The 27,758-nt window shown below is 45.1% G+C and overlaps 1 protein-coding gene across 4 annotated transcripts in view; it reads right to left on the reverse strand.

The window, feature by feature from the left end:
* pde1a (phosphodiesterase 1A, calmodulin-dependent) overlaps nucleotides 1-27,758 on the reverse strand; it is a 98,024-nt gene that overhangs the window by 35,254 nt on the left and 35,012 nt on the right. For 3 of the 4 annotated variants that reach the window (XM_054746541.2, XM_054746542.2, XM_054746540.2), the window contains exons 2-6: nucleotides 26,130-26,156; nucleotides 10,103-10,216; nucleotides 9,849-10,031; nucleotides 4,826-4,892; nucleotides 4,111-4,227 (exon numbers count right to left, since the gene is read on the reverse strand). In XM_054746541.2, the coding sequence (XP_054602516.1) occupies nucleotides 4,111-4,227; nucleotides 4,826-4,892; nucleotides 9,849-10,031; nucleotides 10,103-10,216; nucleotides 26,130-26,156 (508 nt within the window). Of the gene's footprint in view, nucleotides 1-4,110; nucleotides 4,228-4,825; nucleotides 4,893-9,848; nucleotides 10,032-10,102; nucleotides 10,217-16,054; nucleotides 16,191-26,129; nucleotides 26,157-27,758 lie in introns of those variants that run through there. The other variant, XM_054746543.2, reaches the window with a different exon arrangement.

Genomic DNA, 27,758 nt, shown 5'->3' on the forward strand with positions numbered 1-27,758 from the left:
TGAAAACACACATATTCATTGCCGGGGATGAACCCGGCACACAGGGTTTGAACAGCAAGAAGAGAGACAGGACAGCAAAATAGTCAAATAAAAAACAAGAAAACAAAACAAAGAGCTTGAAAAGGGAAATGCAGGTAGATTTATCCCACTAAACATGTTACCTTTATAAAGGAATCATTTATAAGCATGTAATATTTATATTTTTATTACAATTCAGATCTCCTTCAAAACTCACTCCCACACCCAGGGCTGCATCAAGGCATTGTGGGGCCGAGGCAGAATAGACACAGATCAGCTGATCAAGAGGTCGAGAACAAGGATATATCTTCAACCTTATTTTAATATAATATGACTTGAACACTGCCACTCCTCTCCACTGTCGCTGCATGATTGCTTAATATGAGGATTGCTGTTGAGACACTGACTCTAGTCAGTGACTCGATGCAACCTGCTGGGTTCCTTATATAGGAAACTTTTTTCTGATTGGCTTCATGAACTGACCTGTATTGGAATGTTTACTGTGTGAAGGTCCTTGAGACAACTCTTGTCGTGATTTGGCGCTACATAAATAAACTTGAATTGAATTGAATTGAATATCGTCAACAAGACACCAAATCATCATTTTATCTGCAGTCATTGACTAGTTAAGCTTAACTTGTGTAAGCAAAAGAGAATGGCAAAGCTGGACTTCCTGTTCCAGGTTGCTTTGGAGGACTACCAGTCGAGTGGATGGGGGCAGGATGTAATCTGTAGTTCCGAAGGTGCAGAGATGTCCGCCAAACACAAGACTGCGCCTGTGCTTGGCTTAGCCGCAGTCATCGGCCACTTTTTCAAACTTTTCTCCACTAACCTCCTCTTTTTCACCTTGCTCCTGTCTGCAATCCTCTTCAGTAGTGTCCCTGCTACCATCTCCTATTATTGCCAGACTCTTTTGTCCTTCCGTTCGTTCACGATTGCCCAAGATGCACCGAGGACATACCTCCCTGTTTGTTTACCTGAGTGGCGCACTGGCCCGGAGCCAATCGACAATTCCAACCAGGGTGCCTCCAGTGATGTTTATCCGGTACCGGGAAAACGTCGGAGGAAAAGAGGTAAACGAGCAGAAATCCAGGTGAGAATAAGACTTCTCTTAAAGTGTGGTTTATCTAGTTAACATCGGCGTGATCTTCTAGTTTCCATGTAGCTCTACAACCTCTGGTCACTTTGCTTCCTTTGAACTGCAGCTGATTAAAGTCGGGCGTAAGGACCCGTTCTACTGTGCTGTGGTCTATCGTCCACCTGGTCCAAACGGTTCTTTCCTTCAGGAGTTTAGTGACTTTCTATCCTCCACTGTGAAGCTGTCCAGACTGGTGATTGTTGGTGACTTTAACATCCACGTTGATGATCCCTCTGATCACTTTGCCATGAATTTCTCCAGCCTTATGGACTCCTTCAGCTTTACCCAGCATGTTTCTGGCCCCACACAGGGGGCACACTCTAGACCTTGATTTTACCCTGAGTCTAAATGCTGACAGTGTTTGTCCTGAGGACGTTTATATTTCAGGCCACCATTACACCAGGGTGGATCAAAGCAGAAGAAAATGTGCCAGCTGTGCTCTCATTAAGAAAACAAGAACTAACCAGACGGCAAGCAGGAGGTGGGAACGCAGAAACTGACAAGCTAAAGAAAACGCAATGGTGATTAGAAATATAAACGTCCTCAGGACAAACACTGTCAGCATTTAGACTCAGGGTAAAAACAAGGTCTAGAGCATGTCCCCTGGTGTGTGTGGGGCCAGAAACATGCTGGGTAAAGCTGAAGGAGTCCATGAGGCTGGAGAAGGTCATGGCTAAGTGGTCTGAGGGATCATCAATGTGAATATTAAAATTACCTACAATCGCCAGTCTGGACAGCTTCTCTGGACATATCTCTTGGTTTTCCTGTAAGCCAATAGTCTGGGGTCTTTGCCATCACCAGTGTTAGACATGCATTGCTTCTTCTCCTGAATCCCTGGTCTAAGAATGGATCAATGTACAGGCAGTCCGTTCACCCTACTGGAAAGTTTTCAATTGGAAGTAACGGAACCTTTGAAATACAGAGTTTGGACATTCCCATAGGCTTCAATAGAAAGAATTGAATGCGGGAGTAATGTTGGCCATGGAGCTCCTGATAGTTTTAGACACCAATAGTTCCACCACTGAACCATGTTCTGTGTTTCAGAAATTTGTTCCTCCGGTAAGTTGTTGAAATTTAAACATTTTGACTTTGCAAAGCTTTAGCTCACTGCTTCGAACTGAAGTAAGTCAACAATGATTTTTCATGTAGCTCGTTTCAGTTCATTTATCGTGCTAACCGGCTGGTCATAGTTTTTACTGGTTAGTTTATTGTTAGAGGCCTGCTTTAGTGAGTTTGAACGGGCCTATTTCTGTCGGATTCAGCTTTATTCTGTGCATTTTTAAATCTATGTTTAGAATTGTGTAAATTCTCCGTGTGTAAAGAGGAGGCTTTAACCCTTTGAGAAAATATTAAATTCTGTCAACAATTTCAAAAGGTTGTAGCTTGAAAATGAAGCACACAGACTCTGCTGCTGCGCACATCTGCAACGTCACTTTCTCCCTGGACGAGTGAAACTCTTCATCACAGGGTGAACAATCCTCTTCAGAATCAGAGTTACCAGTCAAAGAACGTTGTCAGCATTGCAAGTATTTCCTCTATAATCGCCATCTGTGTGCTCCGCTCATCTCCTGCTCTCCTCCACTGGGACCCTCCCGACTGGAGGTGGTTTTCAAAGTCCATAAAACTCTGAAAATTTCAAATTGAAACATACCCTAAAGTGTTGCTAACAGTGAACTTACACATCTCCACTATCCTCTGGTGTAAAGTTATAACTTCACAAGGGATCATACTAACAGCCTTGGCTCATTAAACCTAGCAATGACGCTTGTCACAATTTTGCAACTTTGGTACCTAAAGGGTTAAGTAAGTCCCTGCAGCTCTGTAACTCGCACTAACTCGTTACTAAACCATCTCAACTAGAGAAAAGCTGGTTTGATTCTGATACGCCGCTGCTAGTATAGTTACAGATGTAGGTCATGTGACAGGAAGCAGCATCAGTAAAGTCAAATGTGATCATGAACATGAGTTTTATATTTTTCAGTGAAACCACCTGATGCTGGCTTCAGTGACCTGCTGGAGCATGTTACACTCTCAGCATCACCATGGTAACACCATGTGTCCTCCAGGATAACCGGTGCTGGATTAGGACGACTGAACATCAGAACCTTTACAGCGTTGGTATTTACTGCAGGACTGTTCATCTGCATCTGTTCAATACCAGTAATCCATCATCTGAGCTCAAGCTGGGATTACAATCTTTACTTGAAGACAGAAGAAGAAATGAAGATTATTAATGATAAAATATCAGCATAATAAATAAGTGTAGATCAGTAAGTAAACAGCTACAGGTCACACTGCTGCCTTTGCATTCATGTTTCAGAGGGACTGATCATGAGTGCTGAGGAGCAACAAGCAGGTAGGTGGAAGCTGCAGGTGAGCTCAGAGATGGAGTGACAGCTGGTGAGTGGACTGGTGGGTGATGGGGGTCTATCAGAATAAAATTCATGTGAAGTCATCAGGAGTTTATCACGTACCAAAGCTAATGCTAGCACTGTAACAGCTGTTTCTGAGCTTTCCTGCAGATGTCAGGATTCTGTATGAACGTGAGAACTTTTATAGGATCACTGGTATTAAAATGAAAGGTAAAGGATCTAAAAAGCCTCCAAACACACCCCTCACCTGTACTGGTGCTGGAGCGTTGGTGCAGGTGTGCTCGTTGTGCTGCTAGATGCTGCTTTTCTTTGTTTTTATTTCCAAATTTTTTAAAAGTCTGTTTATTTTATCTGGTTTCATTGTTGTTTCAATGCTTCTTTATTCTCAAGTCTTTTCTTCTCTGTTTAACATTTAAAATCATTCTTAGTAGTAATAACATACAGAACAGGCAATAACAGTCTTCTCGACTTTGATGATTAACCTGCTGAGCTCATGTTAACATTTCCTGTTTGATTTCATGTTCTTGAAAGAAACCTTCATCCACTGCATTCACAGCTGCTAACAACTCAAAGCATGTGTACCCTGAACCTGTTGATGAGGTCATAGCGGGTCAGCAGGTCATACACTAAGAACTTGAGGGCGTGTTCTCCTGTGGCCTCATGGAAGGCAAAAACATCAAAGGACCACTGATCCACTTCCTGCAACAGAAAATGACGTTCAGTGTTAGAGCTACCAGCAGGGGGCAGCATCCTCATGAGATGCAGCAGCGCTTACATTAATAATAGTTAACATGTCCTAATGAATATTTACATCTGAAGTCGGTCCCTTCATGAGTAATATGATACTAGTCTGAGACAGGAAGCTCCGTGGACAGAGCATCCATCATGACCTACCCCCTCCTCCACCACCTCCCAGATTCCTGCCTTATGCAGCGCTCCATCCTTTACATCAGCAACTCTTGCTTTCTTTTTCTTACTTTTCTCTTTTTAGTTTATTTTATTCCCACGTTTATCTTTATCTCAGCTTCCTCCATCTCCACCCTCTCCTATTCTTTTCTTTTCTCTCACCTCTCTCTTTGTCCATCTTCCTCTTGTTCTCGCTAACACTGAACTCCTTTCCTTTCTTTGCTGTTCTCCTCCTTTTATCAGATTGTTGCGTTTCCTTTCCATCTCTCTTTTATGTCTCCGTTTGCTTTTTTCTTCCTACCAGTCTTTTCCTTACCGGTCCATAACCTCGACGTCAGGAAAGTTTAAACCGTCTCAGACTTTTGTGGCCGGGGTTTGTGTGCAGCTTTACCTTCAGAGCTGCCAGAGCTGTGGGGGGGTAGTTCAGTCCAGCCATGTTGGAAGTTCGTCTGTACATCCTGTTGTCACACACAAACACACACACACACACACACACACACACACACACACACACACACACACACACACAGATAAAAATATCACACACAGATCTCACACCTACATCGGTGTTTAGATGCAGGCATCTAAACACGCCTAACAGAGACCCCCTCCTGTTGCCCTCCTACACACTTTGATACCAGGATGGATTGTTTGTTGCCATGGTAACCAGGCACAAAACACATGCATACGTGAGCGCTCGCTGAAACAGATATTTTTTGATTTCATGCATCATTAGGTAGCAGCAGCAGATGAACTGATGCAGACTTCTTTCAACGAGACTCATTTACTCTGATGACATCATAAGGTCCTCGTGAAGATCTCTGCCTGATGCAGCGTAATATCATTAGACTTCCAGTTTCACCTCTTAATCGCATCTCCTGTGGACTTGGATAAATGCTCCTCCGTGCTTGTGTTGGAGAACATCTCTGCCTGCTTCGTTGGCATCAGAGGCGATGCTTTTCTTCATACAGAAAGTTTGTGGACAACCTCAGAAGATTGGCTAATGTTTGGTTACACATGCTGGTTGTTTTTTACATTAAACTAACTAGGTATGGGAGATCTGACGTGAATCGGTCAGCTGATTGATGCTTCTAGTCCATTTTCCACCCCGACCCAGGATGAGGAGGGTAATTAGGACCTCCTTCTCCCTGGAAACACTGCAGCGCCTCTTCCTTATGGGGAGCTCCTCATCTTTTCCCACTCTGAGCCAGGACACCCAATACAGGAGGGCCATTTAAGGCCTCATTCAGACAGTAAGATCATTACAGAATAGAATATTCTCTTACTGTCCCTCAGTGGGGAAATGTTAGTCACAGCAGCAGTTGAAGTCACAACAGGAGCAAAGAGGAGAGTAAAAAAATAAAGAATAAAGAGTAAATAAGATTAAAAAGTGAAAAACAAGAAACCCAGAAATACTTCAAAGATTCAAATTGAGCAAAACATATACACACTAACTGCATTGTTGGTTATTTTTTAAAACACAGAAAAGGTTTCTTTTATACCTTGTGTTAGGTATTTTTATTAAATGTTCATGTTGCTTGGTCTGTGAATCTTTGTCTGTGTGGAGTGACATGCTCCTGTGAACTTTGTAATGCCTGAGGCCGGATCCCTGGAATGTGGTAACCATGGTAACCCTAGAAGATGGGTGTACCTGTATGTAACTTGAGAAGGCCCGCCTTCTCCGTCCTGTTGGTCAATAAAACCCCTGGGAAACTGAGGACTCAGGGGAGTGACGTGGGGCCAGCCTCGGAGGGGGTTTCCCCTGTGTCGACTCTGGATTATTTTGGGGACTCAGGGTACAATGAAATCCTCTTTTGTGTGTGTGTTTATTTCAGGTTCAAGGGTTATGGAAAAGTAAAAATTACCCAAAACCTTGCTGCTGACAGTTTCGTTCGCAGCAGCGAACTTCCTCAGAGCTGACACTGATGGTGGCGTCACTTCCTACTCCGTTTATTCGTGGGCAGCAGAGGGCGACAACGTCCTCTGCTGCCCGCGCTGCGTCAGCTACGAGGAAGTTCGCAGCCGCGAACGAAACTGTCACCAGCAAGGTATAAAAGAAACCTTTCCTGTGTTTTAAAAAGAACCAAAAATGGAATTAGAAACTAGACACAGCAAGAACGAACCAAAGATGTTTAAAGAAAAATACGGACAACAAGGACAAAAGACTTTGGAACGATTACATCTAAAACGCGCACGTCTAAGGAACCACCTTCGCTTCAATTTAAGATGCCGGGACGAAAACATCACACCCACAAGGCTACAGCTGAAAACACCGATCCGAACCAAGACAACACAGAACATAATGGAAAGAGCACAGAGAGCACTGCTCAAAGAAAGGATAAGAAACGTCACAACCAAAAAGAAGCAAGTGGAAAACGAACTGGAAAGAAGACACCTGGACTTAAAAAGGAATTACAAACTAGATGAACAAACGGAGGAACTAATTAAAGGACACATGATGGAACAACTGGAAAAAGAGTTCATAAAAGTAAAAGAAAGACACATAAAGAAGTTAAACAAACTCATCAACAAGAAAAAGAGAAAAATTCAAGATAACACCACACTAAGCTCATGGGTATGTAACCTTTCACAATACGAACAAACAGAAGCAGAAAAGAGCATTAAAGAAAGGTTTAAACTTTGCGGTAACACCAAAGAAAATACCATATGATGAATTTATCGTAGCAACAGAACTAGCATGTCAACAGATCACAGATGAGGGAAAGAAAGCAGAACTTAGAAATAACGTAGTTGGGATATTAAAAACAGCCAAATTCAACACAGCAATATTACAAAAGAAGAACAATCAGCCATGACAGCTTTATCCAAAAACGAACAGATAATTATTCTACCGGCAGACAAAGGACGAACTTCAGTAGTTATGGACAAAGAAAATATAAACAACAGATGAAACTGATGTTAGAGAACTAAAATACATACAAAATACTTAAAAAAGACCCAACAGAAAACATTAAGAAAAATGTGAAAAAATTACTGAAGCCATTACAAGAAAAAGGCAAAATAACAGAAAAAATGTACAAACACTGGATTCCTACAGCAAACATAACACCAAGAATCTATGGAACGCCAAAAATACACAAACAAAACACCACTTAGACCAATAGTTGACAGCATAGGTACACCAACATACAACATGGCAAAATAAATCAGCAAAATCATCAGCCCGTTATTAGGAAACACAGATCAACACTGCAAAAATAGTATAGAACTGGCAAAAGAACTAAAGGAGATTACAATAGAAGACAACGACATACTCATCTCACATGACGTCACATCCCTGTTCACAAACACACCAACCCAAAAAACCATAGACATAGTAGTTAACAGAATCAGACAGGACAAAACTTTACACAAAAGAACAAACCTCATAGCAGATGACATAGCACAACTGATAGGACTGGTAGCTAACTCCACTTACTTCACATACGACAACACAATATACAAACAACTGGAAGGCTTCACCATGGGTAACCCGTTATCAGCCACCCTGTGCCAGTTTTTCATGGAAGACCTAGAACTAAAAGCCATAGCCACCGCCCCCCCAAACAGCAAAATAAAACTATGGAAATGCTACGTAGACGACATACTGGAAATCATACCAAAAGGACAAATAGAAACACTAACACAACACTTGAATAACATTGAAGACTCAGGCAGCATAAAGTTCACTTATGAGTCAGAAACAGATGGCAGCATAGCATTTATGGACATGAAAATAAGCAGGCAGACCGACAGGACCCTAAACATAAACACATATAGGAAACCAACACACACAGACCAATATCTATTATGGACATCAGAACACCCCACCATACACAAAATGTCAGTAATCAGAGCATTATATCACCAAGCAAACATAAAAACAGAAGAAAGAGACTGTAAACAAGAGGACAAACACATACAACACGCTTTAAAGACCCACGGATACCCAACATGGGCAATAAACAAAGGAAAACAACAAACAACAACAGAAAGAAAAGAACAGCCAAAGCAAAGAACCAGAAACCCAGAAAGACAACAACCAAAACCAGTGATAACCCTACCATACATCAAAGGCATAACAGAAAAAATAAGAGCAACAATGAAAAAACACAACATAAACACACCAACAAAGCCATACACAACAGTTAGAAACAGACTAGTACACCCAAAAGACAAGATACCAGCTGGACTTAAATGTGGAGTCATTTACGAAATCCCATGCAAACTCTGCAATAAAACATACATAGGAGAAACCGGACACCAACTCAACACACGAACAATAGAACATAGAAAGGAGTGTGAGAAAGAGGCAAGTTGAAGACACACGAGAGCAACAAAAGAAGAAGCAGAAAGCACAATAAAGAAGTCAGCCGTAACAGATCACTGCACATGAGAAAACCATGTAATGGACTGGGACAACACAAGGATCATAAACACCGAACAACAGAAATACAAAAGATGGATTAAAGAAGCAATCGAGATAAGGAGACGTGGATGTGGGACCATGAACAGGGAAGATGGAGTGTACTCATTGGATTGTGCATGGGACTGCATCATCGGAGAGGGGAAAGTGGGCAGCAGAGGGCGACAACGTCCTCTGCTGCCCGCGGATAAACGGAGTAGGAAATGACGCCACCATCAGCGTCAGCTCTGAGGAAGTTTTGCAGTCAGCAAACGAAACGTCAGCAAGGTAAAGAAAAACCGTTCTGTGTTTAAAAAGAACCAACAATGCAGTTAGAAAAGCAACACAGTAAGAACGTACCAAAGATATACACACTAAATAAAATGATAAAACAGTGTGTGGAAAGAGTTGGCAGAATCATTACAGGGCAACGAGAAACATGAAAGTAAAACTGTGAAATGCAACCACGAGTTTCTGCAGGTAGAACAACAGAAAATGTGCAAATCACAAAAAGCAGCAGAGATGAAGGGACACAAAAAGAAGGTTTACTGGTTTTGTTGGGAGCAGTGTTGATTCCAACAGCTGCTGGGAGCAAGGACATGCATTACAAAATTTGCTCATTAATATTCATGATATGTAAAAGGTTGGTACCTGATTGGCTAGCAGGGACTGCTTTGCATTTGTTTTGGAGTAGCTAATGCTAATGATTAGCTTCTACTAGCTGTAAATGCGCTCTGTGCTCTCCTTCCTGTGGTCCCAAGCAGAAGTGGGCGGGGCCATGTAAACCAAGTCACTCTGTGACACAGAAGTTACCAACCTTTACTTTTATTATGAACAAATGAATGAACGAACGAACGAACGAACGAACAAATGAATGGTGACTCATGCTACATCAGTAAGAAAACTTGTGTTTAGATCCCGGTTCATCCGTGTTATTTTGAGTTGACTGAATGAAAGTATTCATTTAAATCTTCACCTAAATCTGAAATCTCAGACATAGATCAGTTACCTTTCCACAAATATCCCAGCTTGCACTGCATGCACAATGCTCCTGAATCTAGGTTTCTCCTCAGGCCGACGCTTTGCCACACCCATCTTCCTGCTGAATGTGCACGCAAGCCAATCACGTACTTCACTCGGCACTGAATCCGACTGCAGGTCGCTGAGCTCATCCTCCGTGTCCAACAAACGCCTGTGGAGCAAAACGGGGTGAGTCATGGATTAGGTCCTTTACTCTTACCTGCTGAGCCAGCCCATTGTCACCTGGTTTCATCCGTGTAAATGGTGTCCAACATGGCTGCAGCCAGCTCCAGGTTCCTGCGGAGCTCCTGCAGGTCCATCACACCCCGGTCCATCTGCTCCAGGACCACCTTCAGCCTGACAAAAGCAGCACAACCATCAGATTCTCAGCAGACACTAAACACTCATTGGAAAGACTAAAATGTCCCATTAGAGTGGAATTCTTCAGACTTCAACATTATCATGTTTTTACTTCAGGCTCTCCTAAACGCATGTATACTCTTTCCTAGTTCTACTTGTTTGGTTTCATTTCAGTCCTCATTTAATGTTACAAGATGTGACATCCCATAATATAAGAAAAAGAGATATCGCCCTTACACACTAGCATCAGCTCTACTCCGCCTGGACCGGGTTGGAAGTGTTCTCATTTAAGTAGCCTTGAATTGTCCCACGGCCAACCAAACGTCTTTTCAGCCGTCATCCCAAGTAGGTCTGCCTGGAGCCGAAAAGGGCCGACACGCCCACTGCCGGCTGATTGGTCAAGTGACGCCTCATGCCTCCCGAAAAAGTAGCCCTGTGATTGGTCACGCAGTGTGTATGTAGTGATGTCACAGAAGGTTCAGGACAGTCTCCTGCTATTGTGCACACATTGTCATTAGAGCACAGCAGGTCAGAACCGTGGATCTCACCAGACTCACATCACAGCCATGGCTACCAAAGGCATTCTCTACAACTCATGTCCGGCTGAATTATTTGTTGAAGTGAAGTCGCTTTTTGCATAGTAGAGCTACTCCCTGCTGGGTGTAACTCTGCTCGGCCTTTTTTCCCTCCCCCAATTCTCCTCATGTAATCCCCTCTTCATCTATTATCTGTTGCAAATGACCACAGTACCAATTCTTCTGTACTGAAACAATTGCCCCTCGGGGATGATTAAAGTTTTTTTTTGATTGATTGATTGATTGATTGATTGATTGATTGATTGATTGATTGATGATTGATCAGTTGCCCCATGTCAGTGAATGGTTTCAGAAGCCAGTCTTGCAGTGGGTAAGTAGAGTCACCCAGGACGTAGAAGAGTGCAGTGGTGACTGGTCTCATTCTGAAGCAGTTTATAACACATTTAGAAAAGAGATTTGTTTGTATGTTTAACATGTGATTGAATTTAGAGGTTATTCCCTCAGCTGGAATGTTAAAGTTCAAGTACCATAGTCATCATCACACACTGGTGAAATTCATCTTTACATTTGACCCATCCCCATGGAGGGGAGCAGTGAGCTGCAGCGGTGGCTGTGCTCAGGAACTATTTGGTGGTTTAACCCCCGATCCAACCTCTTAAAGCTGAGTGTCAAGCAGCGAGGCGTTGGGTCCCATTGTTAAAGTCTTTGGTATGACCCAACTGGGAAACGAGCTCCAGTGTTCAGGTGCCGGTTGTTAGCCGTTTAGCTAACTGAACAAGGATATACGGGAGGTGTCTTGTAACCTGGCCTTGGTCAAACTTTTCCCGAAATACAGCGCTGTGCTTTCAAAAGGATGGTGGATCAGGAGTCAGCAGCTACTTCGGGGGCAAATTTCCAGTTTAAATGCAAGTCAACTAATTGTAGCAATCTAAAATGTTTTTTTTAGATCCAAAGCAGTTGTCGTTAGTTGATCAGTTGCTCAGTAGTTGCAGTTTCGGTGGCTGGCAGACAGTAACTCACTGATGTATTTAATTAAACCAAAATATACACCATTAAAAAAGTAAAAGGCTTTTTTTTACATTTATATTGAAACATAAACTTATAAAACAAAACTTTACATCATGTGTCATGTGATGTGACGTGACCGCCGCAGGAGCCACGGTCACTTGAGCTAAGCCTGTCCCACTTAACCGTTTTATTTAACCAACAAGTGCCCTCGGCTGTCGCACCACAACTTTGGAATGAACTTCCTTATCCTTAAGTAGTGTTGACAGCCTGGACACCATTAAAAAAGCTGCCAAAGACCCTTTTTTAAAGCTGCTTTAACCTATATTTTTTGTTTTCTTACTTTTTAACTCAAATTTGTAACGATCTTTCATTTGTTTTATGATATTTATGATCATTTTAAATGTTTATTACTTAGATTTCTGTTTAAAATGTATTTTTGTTTTAAGGTCATTTGTTTTTTTACTTATGTGAAGCAGTCTGTGATTCACTTTCTGTAAAAAGTGCTATATAAATAAAGTTTTCTTACTTACCTATTTACTTGTAAACAAGGCGCTTGGCCTAGCAAGACATCACCTTGTGGTTGGGAGAAACGCCCCCCTTATTTGAATCTGAGAGGTGTTTTTTATTGGACAGTCATGGATTGTCCATGAGGAACACCATGTTCAGACATAAAGGTGTCCATACGTGCTTTTTGTTGTCATCTCATCTAGTCTGCGGCCGCATGTCTTGGACACTTGGGTGGAGAGAGGGGCGGAGCTGTCAACTGAGCACTACCTGGTGATGAGTTGGCTTTGCTGGTGAGGGAGCATGCTCTGGCAGGCCTAAATGTATTGTGAGGGTCTGCTGAGAACGTCTGTTGGAGTCTCCTGCCAGAAGGAGCTTTAGTTCCCACCTTTGACAAAACATCGAAACTGATCTAACTCCATCTGATTTAATGTGATCTGATCTGATTCCAGTCACTCTCATCTTCCAAGATCTAAAGTTTGACATTCTGAAGTCTAGAACCAAGCTTCTCCTTTCTGAGGATGAAGCTCCACCTGCCACTGTCAGGAACATCACTGTACCCAACTGGTTCTGATGACACATGTAAAGACAATGAGGACCCAGAGTGGATCCTTGGTTCTACTGGTGAAAGCTGAAAAGATAGAATCTGGTCCAAAAGTTCATTCATGTCAGTGATTCATCTTAAAGATGAAACTAATCTTTGAAACAGGCTCATTTTAAGTAATGCCAGGTTTTCGGCCTTTATTTGTTATAACTGCGCAAATGATGGCTTACAGCTTATGAAAATCCCACATTCTACATTTCAGACGTTTACAATATTGTGAACAGGTTACATTTTCTAGACTGAAAGTGTCACTCTCTAATCAGCTAAATGCAATGGGTTACTGAGCCTTGAGATCAGGGGTCTCCAACACATCGCTCCCGAGCTACCAGTAGCTCCTGACACACTTGAAAGTCACTTGCCTGGATGCATAGTAACCAGCACGCCATCCCGCCTTACTTTGAAAATGACTAACGATTAAATATTACAGAAAACAGGACGGCTTGCCATCAAATTTAAAAGACTGGAAAGTCGATAGACTTGGCAATAGAGGAGCCGGAGGGCTCCAAACTCAAGACAAGGTGAAGAAACTCCATTGACTGAGTCCTGAGCTGGTGATGGGTACCTCCTGATATAAGGTAGAGTGGTGATGTGTTGAGGAAGGTTCTGGTGCAGGGAATGCTGGGAGTTGGAGTTCTAGGTGTGAGGTTGGCATCTGGAGGGATGTTGGCGGGTGGAATCCGTGACAGTACCCCCTCCACAAGGGGCGGACCAGTAGTCAGTGATCAGGGAAGGGTCCAAGATGGTGCGGGACGGTTCTTAGGAGCGCTCCTCAGGGCTGTAGTCCTGCCAGTCGACCAAGAACTGCCAGCTGCGACCCTGACGGCGGGCATTCAGGATCCGCCAGATGGTGTAGACCAGTTCACTGTCCTCGAAGCGAATAGAGGGAGCTGGGCCTGGAGGGGGAGCCAAAGGGGAGGAGACATAGGGCTTGAACAGGGACACGTGGAACACCATTCGGATCTTGAGGGCACCGGGTTATTGACTTTGGTGATGGTGTAGGGCTCTCCACAGCATTGGTTGGTGGTGGAGAGCCAGACCTTGTCGCCGGAGTGGTAGGAGTGGCCAGCTTGATGGCAGTGTTGATGGTGGCAGACGTATGCGCTGTTGGAGCGGGAGATGGCAGCACGAGCTTTGATCCAGGCCAGTTTGCAGCGGCAGATCAGTGTGTGAGCCGCAGGGAAATAAAAAAAGAAAGAAAATAGTCTTTTATATAGCATCTCTCAAGATAAAAATCACGAGGCACTTCACACAAAATTAAAAAATTTAAGTATAGAAAATAATTTAAAAGACGATTAAAAATATGTTTAAAATGAGAGAAAAAAATTGAAATAGAAAAGGGAGACCCAGGACATGCTGGAGGGACTACGCCTCTCAGCTGGCCAAGGAACGCCTTAGAGAGCTGGCTCAAGTAGCTGGGGAAAGGGAAGTCTGGGCGTCCTGGCTTAGGCTGCTGCCCTGCGACCCAACGGCTGAAAATGGATGGACAGATGGAGGAAAGGGGGAAAGAAAATGAATAGGAGACAGGAAAATCAATGGATTGAAAGGCAGAATAAGTAGAGGGTGGTGTTGAAGGTCACACCAAAACCTGAACAGGTGAGTTTAAAGGAGACCACTGATCTCAGGCCAAGGGGAGATAGGTCCAGAGTCTGGGGGCCACAGCAGCAGATGATCTGTCACCTTTGACCTTTAGCCTGGTGTTGCACAACCAGTAGGCTTTGGTCACTGGACCTCAGGGAACTGCTGGGGGTGTAGGGACTGAGAAGAACACCAATGCATGATGGTGCTTGTCCATGTAAGGCCCTATAGACCAGAACCAGGATCTTGAATTGAACCCTGAAGTTGCATGGAAGCCAATGAAGCTGGAGGAGAAGCGGGGTGATGTGGGTGTGTTTGGAGATCATAGATGTTATGTTCATCAAGAGCAGATGTGAGTTGTTTAGCCACAACCTTTTCCAAGATCTTGGAGATAGAGGTTTAGAGATGGGTCTGAAGCTGCTATGGAGAGAGGCGTCAAGACCCGGTTGTTTTAAGTTGGAGTTGGGAGAGGCAGCGATAAGGCTGAAGGAGAGATGCTAGATCTAACCTTATTGACTTTGCTCAACAGTGGTGGTTGGAACCCAGAACACGTCTAAAATGGTGACTGGTTAGTGGCAGATGAGACGTGCAGGTTGTGAGACAGTTCGAACCACAGGAGGAATTTGAACCAGGAAGTAGGCTGGGCAGACACGTAGCACCGGAGGTATTTGCCCGGCCGCTGATTCACCTCTTTGGTTTGACCATTAGTTTGTGGGTGGTAACCAGAGGAGGGGCTGGAAGAGGCCCCCACAAGGCAGCAGAACCCCTTCCAAAAATGAGACGCGAATTAGGGCAGTCAGTGACCACATCGATGGGGAAGTGCACCACATTGTAGCATTATTTGTTGATATTATGGCTCTCTTATTCAGTAACAAGGTCTTGCGCAGTGCTTTCCTGTTTGGAGGCCAGGCAGATGGAAAAGTTAATTTCTGGTCATTTTTGAGGTAAACTTGACCATTGGGTAAGCTACAACAAGTTCCAGAAGGAGCTCTGCAGTTTGCTTTGCTGTGGGGAGACCCGGGAGGGCCACAAAGTGTATTGCTTTGGAGAAACAGTCCGTGAAGGTCAGAATGGTGTCCAGGCCATTGACTGCTGGGAAGCCAGTCACAAAGTCCATCCTGATGTGGAACCAGGGCCGTCTGGGCACCAGAAGGGTCTGCAGGGACCCCGCTGGAGCTCGGTTGAGGGATTTGGAGTGGGTTCATGTCCCTGTTGTCTTGCACCATGGTGGGCCACCAGAAGGCCCATTGGATGAATTGAAGGGTTCTGGTGAAACCAGGGTGCCCAGACAGAAGGGAGTAGGGCCCCCAGACCAGAACCTCTTGACGGCATGAGTAATAAGAATAAATAATAATAATAAAGATTCAATGATTCTGGAAAGCAGGAAGAAACCTTATTTTCAATTTTAAATTCTTCACTTCAGTTCAAACTAGAGGAAGCTCCTTAAAGAGCTTCTCAAAGCGCTTATAAAACTTGGGTGAAAAGTCAGAGATATTTTGGATATTTTGGATGTTTTGGATGAATAGTGCTCGCATTTTTTTTCTGGTGGCGGAATACATTAATTGGATTATTTTATTTTGTTATTTTTGTTGGATCAACGCCAGTTACCGGGTTTAGCCTGGGCTGCAGCGCTGGCCATTGGGCCTTGTTGTCAGGCTGAGACGGGAGGCGGCATCGGGAACTGGGCCTTGCTGTGGGGATGAGCTCAGGCATTGGCATCGGCCACCAGGTGTTGCTGCCGGGCTGAGTCGGGGCTGCAGTGCCGGACATCAGACGCTGCTGTTGGGCCGGGCCCGGACTCCAGCGTCAGCTACCAGGCCTTGCTTCAGGGCTGAGCTTGAACTCCAACGCTGGACACAGGCCTTGTTATTGGGACGATCTCAGGCCATAATGCTAACCATCGGGCACTGCAATCGGGCTGAGCATAGGATCCATCACTGGTCACCAGGCAGGTAGCGGCGAGCTGCAGGAAAATGCCAGTTTTTAACAGAACTTATTCAGCCAGTTGGACTACTAAGTAGTAAGTCTGTTTTTTATATGGTGCATTGCTAGCAACAGCCACTTTAGGTGACTAAAAGATTGAATTAATGGCACCAAAGAAGAATAAAGAAATGGAGGAAATTAAAAGAACTCTTGAATTCCTGACTGTGGAGATAACAACTGTTTCCAAACAACAAAAACTGATTATGGATTAAATTAATTAAGTAAAGGAATTAAAAAAGAAGAATGAATAGAATGAGAAAATAATTGCTAGTTTGGAGGGAAATCAGTGGATCCTGAAGAAGATGAGAGGGGGGGGAATACCCGACCGGAGCGGAGGCAGTGACTGACATGAGCCTTTTTCAGCTCTGTGTTGTCAAATGCACCGCGTAATTTACGAAAAAAGTAACTTTAAAAAGAGGAGAGCTAAAGAAAACCTAGGGAGTACTGAAGAAACGTGAGCAACAGTGAAGCAAGCACAGAGAGATCCACTACTGTGTGTGTGTGTGTGTGTGTGTGTGTGTGTGTGTGTGCGTGCGTGCGTGCGTGCGTGCGTGCGTGCGTGCGTGCGTGCGCGCGTGCGTGGATGGGCCGGACGTGGACTGAGCTCCCGGCTGCAGAGTTTTGTGTGTAGGGAGGGGCAGGCGCTCTATGTGACTGGCCAATCACAGAGCGTGAAGACAGTCAGTTACCCAATGAGGAATTTCCTTCAGCACGAGTTTTACTCGTTTCATGCTCGTATTCGTCAAAAATGCTTTATCCATACCAGATACTTGTCTGAAACGAGTATCCGGCTCATCCCTAGAAGTTTATCTGTTAATTTTAATAACATTAATGAATTTTTGATTCAATTACATAAACAATTCAGCATAATAGCCATATCAGAGATCATAATATGTTATCAAATAGTCAGTATGGGTTCAGAACAAATAGATCTACATCAATGGCATTAATGGAAATTGTTGAAGAAATCACTAGTTCTATAGATAAGAGGAAATATGCAGTTGGAGTATTTGTAGAGTGTAGTAGTGTTTGTTTAAAAAAAGCCTTTGATACAATTGATCATACAGTATTAATTAATAAACTTCAAAAATATGGTATTATGGGAGTTGTTCTCAGTTTGGTCAGAAGTCATTTAACCAATAAAAATCAATTTGTAAAAATAAGTAATTATAAGCCAGAACTGCTTAGTATCAATTGTGGGGTACCACAGGGGTCAGTTTTGGGTCAAAAGCTATTTATTTTATATATTAATGATTTGTGTGAGGTTTCCAGAGCATTAAAATGTGTTTTATTTGCAGATGATAAAATTTTTTTTATTTTTTTATTTTGCTTTGGGAGCGAATTTGCAAGATCTTTGTAAGTTGGTAACAACAGAAATGGCTAAACTGAAACTATGGTTTGATTTGAATTGATTATGATTAAACTTAAACAAAACTAAAGTTGTGTTGTTTGGAAAATGTAAAATAAACACACAAATGGCAATAACTATAAATTACATAATTATAAAAAAAATGTATGAAAATAAATTTCTGGGAGTAATCCTTGATCACAAATTATGTTGGAAACCTTGCAGTATTGGGGTGTTGGGGAAAGTAATTTTGTGAATCAATAGGTATTGTATATACTGTACTGCACACTGATAGTACCCAGTTGTGGAAAGTAACGAATTACATTTACTCACATTACTGTAATTGAGTAGCTTTTTTGTGTATTTATACTTTTTAAGTCGTTTTGAAAATCTGTACTTTTACTTTTACTTCAGTAAGTTTTTTTTTTTAAAGAATTGAAATTCGCTACATTTTAAATCATATCCGTTACTGAGTAAAAATAAATAAGAGGCTTAATAAATTAAAAGTATTGCATGTTGCAGCGTCAGAACAGAAAGACACCTGCATGAGCGCCGCGTCTAAACCGTGGGGGGATAATGAGGACAAACAGCCATTTTTACCGCAGGTTTGCTCAGAAACATCATTTCAGTCCCTGTGATCCACTCACTGTTTGCCTCCTCTCTCCCTCCTCTCCTGTGGGTTGGAACCGGTGTGACATCATCAGAGTTCTGCTCGGTTCGGTAGCCAGACTCGGTTCCGTGTTTGAAATGTGTTTCCCTACCGCAAGGCCGGATTACAGTATGGGCAAACTGGGCACAGGCCCACAGCCACAAGGGGGCCAACGAGAGTAGCAGTCTTTTTTTTTTTTGTGCAGCAATCTTAACGTTGGAGAAAAAAGTTAACAAGTAATTAAACATGCGCCCACATTTTCTAAGTTAACAAACATTTCTTTTAACAACGGTAGTTTTTGCATCTTTATTGCGTGCTTCAGCCCTCTCCCCCCTCCCCCTGCACAGCGGCCGCAAACTCACTGCAGCCTCTCAGAGTTCCTGCTGATCTAAACATTGAAATAATCATTTCATTTTCTGTTCCTCACTTCTGATTACCTTCAATGGTGTCTGTTGCAACCACCAGGTACAAAAACTAACTTGTTTTTTATTTGACTATTTTTCTGTCCTGTCTGTTTATTATCTTCCTGCATCTCCTCTCAATCCTAAAGAAAAACTGCTACCTGGCTTCATATTTTCACCTCATGAGTTACCTTTGAACTGCAGTTCTAAAATATCTACCGACCACAAAAATAGCGGAGTGCGCACTGCGCGCCAGCAGCAATGCAGTGGAGTCACCGGCGAATAAAACAGGTTATCCGCTCCGCAGCAGCGAAACGCATCAGACACAAATAAAAGACAGAAAGCATGAAAGGATATGAGCTGACATGAACAATCGTGTGTTAAATTTGTTTTTGAGGTGGCGACACTTTGAGAATGTTACTGCGGCCGTGCTCAGGATGCATCTGTCTGGAGCTCGTCAACGATCAGAGCTCTACGCCTCTCAGCTCAAAATAATCCCCAGAGAGTCCACATAGATAATTTAATACAAGCAGTACCAGGATTGTTTTCGGGCAAAAAAATAGTCTACAGTCCATCTTCCCTAACGTGTTTGTGGCCCTGCGGATTTTTCTAACTCTACCAGTTACAAACAGCGAAGGGGAACAATCATTTTCATAAATGGCAAGAATAAAAAATGAACTGAGAACAACACTAAGGCCCTGTCCACACGTAGCCGGGGATCTGCCAAAACGTAGATATTTTTCTACATTTTGGCCTGTCATCCACACGAAAACTGAGTTTTTTTCACACGAAAACGGATCTTTTGAAAAACTCCAGCCAAAGTGAAGATCTGCATTTTCTCCGTTTTGGGTGTCTGCGTGTGGACAGACAAAACGGGAGTTTTAAGGTCCGCAACGTCACTTTCCGCGACAAAAAATGCTGACATCACGTGTGCGACCTGTGTTTACACTAGCCGACTGCGCTCGCTTCATCAATTGTCCAAGCGCTTTTTGCTTGTTTGTTTTTGCAAGCGGAATTACTGCTCCTTACGGAAGACCACAGACGAAGGACGAGGTTAAGAACAGGGGAAAATCTGCCGCCTACAGGTCTGTCATGTCCTTAACAACGTATTTATCCGGGTACGTGTGGACAGTTTTGTTTTTAAAACGAGGTGGTGTGGATGCAAGTTTTTGGAGGGGTGGATATTCGTTTAAAAAAAATAAACGGCTACGTGTGGACTAGGCCTAACTCAACAGCGCCTCAGTGCACTGTCACTGATGGCTACTGAATCTCAGCTTGTCAGGAATCTGGACTTTGATGACATTGTATATGAATTTACTAATAGAAAGCAGTTTTTCTGAAGGCAAGAGAGGAGACCAACAAGAGGAGACAAAAAGAGGAGTAAGGAGACAGGAGTCAAGAGGAGGAAGGAGACAGGAGACAAGAGGAGGAAGGAGACAGGAGACAAGAGGAGGAAGGAGACAGGAGACAAGAGGAGGAAGGAGACAGGAGACAAGAGGAGGAAGGAAACAGGAGTCAAGAGGAGGAAGGAAACAGGAGTCAAGAGGAGGAAGGAGACAGGAGTCAAGAGGAGGAAGGAGACAGGAGACAAGATGAGGAATGAGACAGGAGACAAGAGGAGGAATGAGACAGGAGACAAGAGGAGGAATGAGACAGGAGGCAAGAGGAGGAAGGAAACAGGAGTCAAGAGGAGGAAGGAGACAGGAGACAAACAAAAACATGCAGATATTTCTTCTTTGCAAACTTTCAATAACTGTGTAATCTTTTAAATAATCCTGCTTTACTTTCTGTTGTACTTTAACAGTGGGATCTCTTTTACAGCAGACTCACTTGCCCCCACTGTCCCACAGATTGACAACATTTTTGGTAGTACAGACAGAAGAGAAGACAGGAGCACTGTGAGGAAGAGAGAGACAGAAAAAGAGGAGAAAAGAGAGAGGACAGAGGAAGAAAGACATATGAGTGAGGCACAACAGGAAAATCATCAGGTATGAGTGTTTGTGATTAGATTACAAAACTATTTTTGACTTGGAGGTAAATGCTTTTGTATCAACATAAGTAAGCGATTTTTAATATTTACAATGTTATGAAATGTCGAAAAAGTGCTACTGGGTGACAGTAATGTGGGGTGGCTCAACATAGAAGAGCCACCTCCATGGGACAGGACTCAGCAGTTCATTTGCATCCAAAGGACAAAGGTCACTCTTTCAAGGATGCCAAAGTTCACATTTTGGACAGAGAGGACAGATGGTTTGAAAGAGGAGTAAAGGAAGCCATTTATGTCCACTGTGAGCAACCATCTTTGAACAGAGGCGGTGGTTTACGACACCAACTGTCTGTAATCTATAATCCAGTTTTGAGATCTCTTCCGAGATGCCTCAACGCCCACGCATATCCTGGGCCATCTGACCTCAGGAATTCACATGATAGGGTGGGGCTAGGCTTCACAATGAGCTCACCTGAAACTCTGGCTGAATAGGACCCACACCCACCCTCACACCTTGGCTCATGTGTTTATGTAGAAGATCATCAGGGGGTCTTTTGTTACCTCTTCGGGGGGGAACTCCCACTGGGTTTAAATCTAGGACTCTCCACCATTTGACCTTAGAACTGAAGAAGCCTCTCGGATGAGAGGTGAAACGTCTTCAAGCAACTCAAAGAAGTCCAGACGCTTTTCTTTCAAAGCTCATTAGACTTCAATTAGTGGAGTTATTTTATGGAATAGTCTTGAGGAAAGAATCAAAGAAAATTTAAATATAGTGCAATTTAAGAAATTATATAAAGAATTAATTTTTTCCAGATATAGACAAGAGGATCACTAATCTGTATATGTACTGTAGTGATATTAACGTTGTCGCAATTGATGTTGATACTTTTGAGTTGTTGTATTGTGGTGTTGTGTTCAGAAGTTGTTGTATTCTGATAATTTAATTTTTTTAACTATGAGTAAATTGATGAAGAGATGATGAAATAAGCTATGCTTCTTCCTGTTCCTTTTTGAACAATTGTGGTTGTGATAAGTTATCTAAGTTGGAAATAACTTTTTTTTTCTTCTTTTTTTTTACCGTGTCCTGTCTGGCTGTGAAGCAAACAGAATTGATGTAACAAGCCTTACAGATTTACTCTCAGGTGGAGCATCAAAGCGTCTGCTTTTAATGTCACGCCTGATACTTAAAACTTTATTGTTTTTGAATGCTTTGTAATTCCGACCAAACACGGAGTCAGAGGTGAAAGAGAAAGGAAAAGACAAAAAGTGAGGAGAGAGGGGGAAGGGGATGGGGGGGTTCCACAAAAATAAACAATAATGAACACGAGTCTGCTTCTAGACCTGCAGAGACAAGAAAAAAATTAAGCAAAAAGCAAAACAAAAAAAAGGGACACAACAACAATACAACAAGATCAAGCTATCACTGCGTCAACTTAAAGAAAGAAATATATAATCAACATCGTTTAACTGAACAGTCACACAATAATAAATCACAGTGCACTAAGTGCCCACCACAGTCCTAAGACATGTGTTGAATGTGCCCAAGCCCATACTTTTAGAGCACGATGTGAGTGTAATGGCTGGCTCGAGCTGAGCGAGAGTTGGAGAAGTGGCGTGGCTTCTTAACCCAAGCGTGGAGTGAACTGACGCCAGGTGGAGTGAGCACGCTGTTTAATCTAGGAGCCAGGTGCGCAGCGGTGTGAAGAAACAGCTGAGCATGGCGGCTCCCACAGCACAGCGCTGACTTCTAAGAGTTGTCAGGTCTCTTAGATCTGGCTGATCTGGTTTGCATAGGCTGAGTGATCTGAGACGATCTGGCCTGGACTCTGAGTTTGGCTCGGTGAGAACGATGACTGAGTGATTCGGCATTGTGTGGCACTTCCTTAAGTAGACTTGGCGGGTGACGTGAACCGGAAGACTGGCGCTGGGGATTTTGGGTAATGGAGTTCAGATGGTCTGAGCGGCTCTGCGGTTCCTCCCTTGAGGAGGTCAATGGTTGTGAGGGAGACTGCGTGACAGGATCCCCCACCCGAGGGACAGCCCCAGAAGTCCCAGAGCAGCGAGCCCAGAAATCTGTGATGAGAGAGGGGTCCAGGATCACCCTCGGCGGCTCCCAGGAGCGTTCCTCCGGCCCGTAATCCGCCCAGTCCACCAGGCCAACCCCTGCCACGGCGAAGAGCATCCAGCAGGCGGTGCACAGCAAAAACACCATCCTCGCCAGCCCCACGAAGCGGCGGTTCGGGGTCTGGAGGGGGAGCGAGAGGAGACGTCCGTACCGGCCTCAGCTGGGAGACGTGGAAGACGGGGTGAAACTTGAGAGGCTTGGGCAGGCGGATGCGATATGCCACAGGGTTAATGACCCTCTCCACAGGGTAAGGACCCAGAAACCGTGGGCTGAGCTTCCTGGAGCCAGTGGGGCGGACGCATGTTACGGGTACACACCCATATGTTATCACCGGGCTGAAAAGTCGGGCCAGTCCGATGGCGGCGTTTATGCTGGCGAGCGTACTCGGTGTTGGCTCGCCTGATGGCCGCCCGAGCACGGATCTAGGCGAGGCGGCAATGTCGAACCAGGGTCCGTGCCGCAGGGACTTCAGTCTCCGGTTCCTGGTGAGTAAACAGAGGGGGCTGGTACCCATAGCAGAGCTCGAACGGGGAGTGACCAGTAGCCGAGGAGACGTGGAGGTTATGGAACATATCCGCCCACAAGAGATGTTTGGGCCATGTGTTTGGTTGGGAAGAGGCGAAGCAGCGTAGGTACCGACCGAGTTGCTGGTTGGCGCTCTCGGTCTGTCCATTGGTTTGGGGGTGGTAGCCAGACGAGAGGCTGCTACTGGCACCGACCAGCCGGCAGAAGGCTCTCCAGAACCTGGACATGAACTGGGGCCCCCTGTCGGAAACGATGTCTTGAGGGAAGCCATGGAGACGTACAACCTGCTCCAAGAGGATCTCAGCCGTCTGCTTGGCGGTGGGCAGGCCGGGAAGAGCCACCAGGTGGACCGCTTTGGAAAATCTGTCCACGACGGTTAGGACGGTGTCAAGCTGGTTGACGGGAGGCAACCCCGTAACAAAGTCCAGACCTATGTGGGACCATGGCCAGTGTGGAACAGGAAGAGGGTGAAGGTCTCCAGCCGGGGGTTGGTTGGGAGTCTTGGAATGGGCACAAGTGGGACAGGCGGCCACGTATTCCTGGACATCCTTGGCCATGGAGGGCCACCACAGAGCCTGTCGTAGGAACTGGTGGGTCCGGGTCTCCCCTTGGTGACCAGCCAAGCGAGAGGCATGCCCCCATGCTAAGGCTTCGGACCGGCAGGAGGACGGTACATACAGTCGGTTGGAGGGCGTGTCAGCAGGCGCGGGCTCGGCAGGCAGAGCAGCTCGGATAGCGTCCTCCACCGGCCAGTGAAGGGCCGCGACGAACCTCTGGGCTGGCAGAATGGGTGGCGGTTCCCTGACCGGTGCAGACTGGGTGTGACGGCGGGAAAGGGCGTCCGCCTTCAGATTCTTGGAACCAGGGCGATAAGCCAGGTGGAAGAGGAAAGACTCGAAGAATAGAGCCCAACGGGCTTGGCGGGGATTGAGCTGGCGAGCATTCTGGATGTGGATGAGATTTTGGTGATCTGTCCAGATGGTAAACGGTTCCGGGGCACCCAATAGCCACTGCCGCCACTCCTCCAGTGCCCATTTAATAGCTAGGAGCTCTCTGTCCCCCACTCCGTAATTAGTCTGGGTCGGCGTGAATTTATGGGAGAAATAGGCACAGGGATGAAGCTTGGAGTCTGAGCCGCGTTGAGATAGGACCACCCCTGCCCCCACCTCAGATGCATCCACCTCTATGACGAAAGGTTTAGCTGGGTCCGGATGGACTAGGAGGGGAGCAGTTGTGAAAAGGTGCACCAGGGTGCGGAACGCCTGTGTGGCCTCAGGGGTGAAACAGAAAGGACGGGTCTGGTTGGTTGTCTTGGTTAGGGCAGTGAGATGAGCTGCAATGGAGCTGAAACCGCGAATAAAGCGGCGATAAAAGTTCGAAAATCCTAGGAAGCTTTGAAGCTGCTTCAGGGATGTCGGCTGCGGCCATTGGGCAACCGCCTGGACCTTCTGGGGGTCCATTGATAAGCCTTGTGATGAGACGACGAACCCCAGGAAGGAGATGGTCTCCTGATGGAAAGCACATTTTTCCAATTTACAATAGAGTCCGTTCTCCAGCAGCCGGGAAAGAACGGCTCATACGTGTGTGATGGGCTCCTCCAGGGTTCGGGAGTAGATCAGGATGTCGTCGAGGTAAACAAACACCCATCAGCCCAACATGTCCCTCAGAACGTCAGTGATCAGACGTTGGAAAACCGCAGGGCTGTTACACAAGCCAAAGGGCATGACCAAGTACTCCCAATGACCTGTCGGGGTGATGAAGGCGGTCTTCCACTCCTCGCTTTGTTTTATCCTGACCAGGTTGTAGGCATTGCGCAGGTCCAACTTGGTGAAGATGGCGGATTGGGACACTACGTCCAGGGCGGTGGTCATCAAGGGCAAGGGGTGACGGTCGCGGACCGTGATCTTGTTCAATCCTCAATGGTCGATGCAGGGTCGGAGACCCCCCCCCCCCCTTCTTCTTCACGAAGAAAAACCCTGCAGCACCGGGCGAGGTGGAAGGTCGGATAAACCCCTGTTGGAGAGCCTCCGTTATATAGGTCTCCATGGCCTGGGTCTCCGCCGGGGACAAATAGTACAGACGGCCCCGTGGTGGAACTGTTCCAGGCAGGAGTTTTATCTCCAGGTCAAATGGGCGATGAGGAGGCAGGGTGGTAGTAGGAGTCTTTGAGAAAACCCGGACCTGGTCATGGTAGCAGGACCATGACCATAAAACAGTCCGCCGCTCCCGAGTCTAGGAGCGCCTCCAGCTCGACGGGCCCCTGGGGGAGATGGAGTCACTGGGAGCAAGGTGCAGGTCGAGGGGTTACCGGTTACTCCAAGCAGGACCCCTCTGCTGCTGCCTACTTGGAGTTTGCGTTTCCCGGCCGGGAGGGGCAGGTGAAGCGCCAATGGCCAGGTGCGCCACAATATGTGCATAACCCCTCCTTATTAATTTTAACTGAACATTAGATGATGTGTTACAGGCTCTCCCCACTCAGACACCTGCTGACTCGCTTATCCTCACACTGCACCCACACAGCTGCTGTCCTGTTCACACCACAAAGCAGAGTCTGCTGCTTCCTCCACACTCTGTCTGCTGGACCGTGTGTGTGTGTGTGTGTGTGTGTGTGTGTGTGTGTGTGTGTGTGTGTGTGTGTGTGTGTGTGTGTGTGTGTGTGTCTTACCTCTGTGATGTACTTTTATATTTTTGCCTGCAAAGAAACAGAGACATGAGTTAGTGACACCAGGTGGTGATTTCTCATCAGCTTCATAAATAGGAACAAACATCAAAGGCAAACAGTTGATGATGAGGAGCAGCTCTTCTGTGTGTTTGGCTCTAACTCACTCAGACTGAAGGAGGTTAATCCATCTGACCTTTAGTGCTGCTGTTAATAACCAACATTTCTACTCAGACTTGTGTGGGGCTGTCTGGCATTAGCAGGCACAATAACAAACCTAGACAAGCAGAAACAAACCAATTTTGCACCATCAAGGCGGATGTGTGTTGTTTATTATTTACAGTCAGCACTGAGAGGTGTTTGAAGCCACATTTTAACACATCTTACACATATTTCATACATTTAGAAGCTCAGATCTATAACCAGCTCAGTAAACAGAAGCTAGCCCATCAGCAATCTGTTCCTTTGCTTTTGTCGTTAGCCTAATGCTAACATGGTGCTACTTCCACTGGACCGCTACAAATGTAAACTTCCTTCAAGCATGAGCGTTTTGAGAGGAACCACAGGGGCAAGGAGTTGTGACCTGAAGATATCTATTCTCTTCGATGAGTTTTGATTGGATCTACTCCAAGTTCCTGGTCAGAAACATCTTGGTGGACTCCTGGAAGAGGAGCAGCTCAACTCCTTACGCGTTTCTGATCCTCGGATCCAGGATCGGGCTCTTTTAGTCCAGATCCTGACCCAGGCCTCACAATCATAAATATTTCAGCTCCGCTCCTTCTTCACCCCCACAAACCAGATCCACACCTTCATAACTATGGATGAAGCCCTAATCCATCAGGAAACAGGCATCCATCTTTTTTACATCACATCCTGTTACACATATTCACATCACTCCCCCTGCCTGGTAACAAGTTTAGATGAAACCCTTCCAGTCTGGTACTGAGGAGGACCACTGGACCTGAATTTGGTCAGGTTAATTAAAAACATGCAGTTAGACACCATAATGAAGAAACATGTGTGGTTTTGTCCATCAGATGGAGAATGAAGCAGCCATCAGTAGCTCTGAAGGAGAAGTCTAAAAACGCTCTGAGCTGTCTGAAGTGCTGAAGTGAGATGAAACCTCCCAGCTATACTGCTCTGTGGCAGGTGTTTTCAAACTAAGACCGCAACTTTCAGAATAAACTACAGCTAAGCTGGCGATGTCGAGGAGAGGTGGGGTGAGAAGTTTTCCTGGGCATCAGCGTGGTCAGAGATCGCAGCATCAGCAACCACATGGAGGCAATTCTGGGCACTTTAAACCTCTTAGAGACTGATTGCTGTAATTTGCATTCAAATGCTTCCTCTCTGAGTCACCCCCCCCCCCCCCACACACACACACACACGCATAGATGCACGCACATGCACACTCACACATACACACACGCACACCCACACACATACATGCACGCGCACTCACACATACATGCACGCACACGCACACACACATACACACACACACACACACATACACATACACACACACACACGCACACACACACGCACATACACACACACACACACACACACACACACACACACACACACACACACACTCAAACCTTCACATCTGGTTGACTCAGGGAAAATAAATCC

This window comes from Nothobranchius furzeri, chromosome 14, assembly GCF_043380555.1.
Source record: "Nothobranchius furzeri strain GRZ-AD chromosome 14, NfurGRZ-RIMD1, whole genome shotgun sequence".
NCBI lineage: Eukaryota > Metazoa > Chordata > Actinopteri > Cyprinodontiformes > Nothobranchiidae > Nothobranchius > Nothobranchius furzeri.